General features: G+C 44.1%; 1 protein-coding gene across 1 annotated transcript; it reads right to left on the bottom strand.

Annotated features, from left to right (window-relative positions):
* Positions 1-1,619: 1,619 nt before the first annotated feature.
* LOC133886986 (non-specific lipid-transfer protein 4-like) lies at positions 1,620-2,410 on the bottom strand. The gene is made up of 2 exons (XM_062326898.1): positions 1,988-2,410; positions 1,620-1,878 (listed from the first exon to the last, which is right to left on the bottom strand). The coding sequence occupies exons 1-2, from the start codon at positions 2,323-2,325 to the stop codon at positions 1,869-1,871; spliced, it is 348 nt and encodes a 115-aa protein (XP_062182882.1). The 5' UTR covers positions 2,326-2,410; the 3' UTR covers positions 1,620-1,868.
* Between the last annotated feature and the right edge of the window lie 2,075 nt (positions 2,411-4,485).

The following is a 4,485-nucleotide window of genomic DNA, read 5'->3' as shown; positions in this document are numbered from 1 at the left end:
TCTTGTCGCGCGGAGTGCGATGGTTGTGTGGGTATCGAGGCTGATGGCAGTCGTTCCACTTGTTGGAGCATCGTTGCCCCCAAGCAACCATTGTCCAAGCCGAGCGCACCTATGAGCTCCGACTGGCAGCTCAATGGCCTGATCAGTTGTTCTGTTCTTGGTTTCTCGAATTTTTTCTGATTTTTTTTTCAGTTTTTCTATGAATGCTGAATTCTTCATACTCTTCCCATGCACTTTCCATGCTAATTACGCCAACTTCCTAAGCTAGTGATGGTAGAAACCGCCGGGCTGGAGCGTCCCCTTCGCTAGAGGAGTTGTTCCACACAGTTTAATTTGCTCCCTCTAGGCGTCGAACAAAGTTGTACTTGATAAGAAAACCTGATATGATCTTTATATATGTTCAGAGTCAATATGCCATACTAGGTGTTGTTATTGACTTGTGATTCGGAAAGGATTTCCGAGTCACGGCTATCACATATGAATTTAACGGGTCACATACTTAACGGGTTGGAACATTAAGATTCTTGCATGATTGACTCTAGTGTAAATGTGAGATTGTTAGAGATATGCCCTAGAGGCAATCATAAATATTACAGATTGGATTTGTAGTGGGTCAAATAATTGGATTAAAAGGCTCATTTGTGTGAGGAAGGGCCATTATCTATTAGTCCCGTATTGAAAATAGATGTAGAGGTGTAGAATTTTCCCCTATATATATAGGGCAAACCGTTGCCCCAAACAAGCAAGCTCGCATTTGGTTAGTTCTAAGGTTTTTTATCCACCTGAGCCACTCACCAATTCCTTGCTGTGCGCGCGATGCTAGCACACTGACACATAGTATTTTATCCCTATACGCGTAGATACCGTGGAGGCACTGCTACTATTGTTGCGGTGTTGATCGACTACAAGAACGTTAGGAGGAGACGCTTGGTTCGCGTATGAGATCGACTACTTGCTTTTCGTAGTCGGGACTGGTCGAGGACGCGCATGACGTTAAATCGATCTGCTTCAACTTTTATTCTGCTGTGCTGCGCATCTAACGGTAACAATTCATGATAATCACAAATGGATTTATATTTGAGATCAGGCGTGGTATACCGTCCACTGAACGCATAGGAGAGTGACAATGCGTTGGTTCAAGTTTCAATTCCGTAACCTTAGAGTCTTAGACATTGTCCGGAGTCTAAGATGGACCCAAGATTTTGACAAGTGTATAAGATAGTCTGCAGAAACAAGAAAGGCAAGGCCTTAGTTGGGCACTTGGGCTGTTGCGTGTGGAGTGAATAGTGACTAGTCGACTGTTATTTGTTTTTGTTCGGCCTGGTGTCTGCCCCAACGGGAGTGCTGCAGTTGGGCCGTCAAGACAAATTGGGTATCAACTTCCACGGGCTGGTCGGCCTACAAGCTTAAGTTGTGCACCCATCTTTTCTAAAAAAAGACAAAAAAGGGTTGTGCAATCATCTTCTTATACTCATGCACCATGCACGTCTCCTAAAAGAATATCTTCTTGTACACAAAGTTTTGTTGAGTTCAATTGTGTTGTGATGCGATCGCTTTTGGTGATACATGTTGACACATACATATATATATATCGTGATTTTTTATTATTGAAAGACCTGTACTTGATTGATGTCGATTAGAAGGAGAACATGGTACAAGGTCCTTGGATAGGTAACCCTCTGCAGTAGCAGTACAAGTGCTTAAGAGCAGTGACAGATAATTAAAGGCAGGTAAAATGAGGTGAAGAAGCCATGCATGCAATGCACCCCTTCCTCCATGCAGAATCATATCGATCCAGAGGAACAGCTCGGTCGATCCATGGGAATCGATCGATCTTTATTATTCTCTCATACCGTTGCTATCTTATATTAGTGAACCCTGCATGCGCAAAAGAACAGTTCAGGACGCAACCATGCAAATGATCAAAAAATAATCCTGCATGTCAAGGCTGCATCGATGGTGCATGTAATAAAGATGAGTAAATTACTTGGAGCAGTCGGTGGATGGGCTGATGGCGTACGGGACGCTGACGCCGCACTTGCTGGGGATGCCGGCGACGATGTTGGGCTTGAGCCCGCCCATGCCGCTGGTCTGCTGCTTGAGGCAGTTGCAGGTGGTCTGGCGGTCCGCGGTGGTGCGGGCGGCGTTGTTGAGGCCCCTGACGCCTGCGCAGCAGGCCGGCGTGGTTGTGGGGGACCTGCCCATGGCGTAGTTGAGGCAGGGGGACAGCATGCTCACGACTTGCCCGCACGTCACGGCGCTCACCGCCGGCGCCGTGGCCACGAGGAGCGCCACCAGGACAGCGAGCTGGGCAGAGCGGGCCATGGGATCGATCGGGTCGCGTGTAGCAGATGAGAGATCGAGCTAGCGTAGCTGTAGCTGCTCGCTAAGTGTTTCTTTCTATGTGGCTTAGCTTGGAGTGAGGAGGGGACTGAGTTGGAGGATTTATATAGAAAAGCCGGCCGGGGACCTAGCTAGCTTTTCATATTTCATTTCCTTTTCCTTTTGATCTTTAACAATTTAGCCTATAATTTCCTTTTGCTTTTGTTTTCATAGTTTTCATGTCGGCGGTGGCCGACCAGTAGTTTTAATCGCAAAGAGAGAGGAGAGAGAGAGAGAGTTGGTGGTCGTTGGACCAGCACGTTCATTTACTTTGATCCAATGAACTCGATAGCCTGACACACACATTCATGGCAGATTTCACATTTCATGGCAGGGATGGCCATGCCTCTGCCTCGACGGTCCAGTACAAGCCACCGTCGACCTCCGTGTGCTCGTCGGTGTCGGCCGGCCGATCGACAAGCTCGAGCTTACTACATGTTTGGTGGAGTTGGTGTACGTGTCTCTCGTTCATTTGATGCCGGCCATTGCAGGTGAGAAGATGCATGAAGAAGCTTAGTTTCGGAGTAAACCACCCTAGCTTTCGGAGTTTGTTTCAAAGCATGCATATATACCATTCTATATGTACATGGTTCCAAGATCGACGTTACTTTCGCTCTTGCGTACACTGCACTGCACATCCGCTTATAATATAGCTTAGTACTCCAACTCCATCCGGTGACTCTCATGCGATCAGGTGCAGAGAAGTCCAGCATCACATTCAATTGAGCGCGGCGGATGGGAATGGCATGGCATGCATGATCTGCTCTGCGACTCTGTGACTAGTCACCTCCGTGCAGGCATGGGCCAGTCTGCTGGCCAGTCCCTGTTCATCTTGATCGATCACTGACTGTGTGATCACATGCATACATGGGACTGTTCATTTTTATCCATATTTCTCGTTCATGGCTGTCCCTCGTGTTCTTCCTTCATCTCTGTCTGTCTCGCATACATTCAGTGGTGGAGCCAGCCATTGTGGAAGCCCGGGTAGTTATCCAGGATCGTAGGCACATATTATCAAGTAAGTACAGAACATAACACGCTTCTACGCTCAAACGCCTTAATTCCCTCAAAACAGTCCTAGCAACCGTCGATTTATTATAACATTGTTACTTAATAATTTGTATCTATTTTCCTACAGAGGCTATAGGGTAAATAAATGCATTTTCCCCATCTGCACAAAAATGACTACAATTATTGTAATCACGCCCTAATTTAATTAAGACATTTAGCATGTTTAATCTGAACTTCAAAGTAGACTGATAGAAAAAACAGACCTAATGCTGACAGCAAACTTTAGAGCTCCATATCTTCAGGTTACTCGGTATAAAGAAATGTGTGAGTACTGCTTAGAAATTAAAAGATCTACAACATCTTCAATTACACCCAAAACTGATTCTGAGTTCTAAAGCCCCAAAAACTACTCAAAACCGAGACAGTCTAATCTGCCGACAACAGATTATTCAGTAAACTTTGAAAATTCATAGCCCTCAATTTACTCAGCCAAAAATGGTATATAAATACAATATGGAAAGCTTATGAAATCCTCTGCAACTTTCGTTATTATGTACTTGGCTGATTCAAATACTAAGACACTCTAAAACGAGTTTGATCTGTTATTGCGCAAACTCTGAAACAAGTGAGTAAAAACCCTTTTGATCCACGTGATCCTCATGGGTTATAACCCCAAATTCCTAGGTCTACGAGCATCTCCAAATAACTCTCCAAATCTCACTATCTATATCTCCATATAAGAAATCTCTCTAAAGAATTCTCTCTCTATTTCTCTACGCGTCCTAACCAGCTTTCTAAATATCGCTATCTAAATTTCACTCACCTATATTTTATTAGTATCCTATAAATAAAAAATAACACATAATCAAATTTCAATAGCCAATAGCAACAAATAGCACCAGATTCTGAAATCTGAATTAACAGCACAAAATGCCAATGCAAATGAAGTATCAATAGCCAATTTACTGAAATCTGAATTAATAGCACTACATTCTGAAATCTGAACTCTGTCCTCCTATTACATAAACTTTTGGGCCATTCAAAGAAAAAATTGACGACCATTCAGAAACTATTAACCATTCAACAGTTTTT

The sequence above is a fragment of the Phragmites australis genome, chromosome 12 (genome assembly GCF_958298935.1).
Source record: "Phragmites australis chromosome 12, lpPhrAust1.1, whole genome shotgun sequence".
NCBI classification, from domain to species: domain Eukaryota; kingdom Viridiplantae; phylum Streptophyta; class Magnoliopsida; order Poales; family Poaceae; genus Phragmites; species Phragmites australis.
Note: the sequence above shows the minus strand (reverse complement) of the source record. Positions and strands in the feature narration are given on the sequence as shown.

Excerpts from the sequence above, each read along its gene's own strand:
- LOC133886986 (XM_062326898.1), bottom strand. The coding sequence starts at position 2,325 with ATGGCCCGCTCTGCCCAGCTCGCTGTCCTGGTGGCGCTCCTCGTGGCC.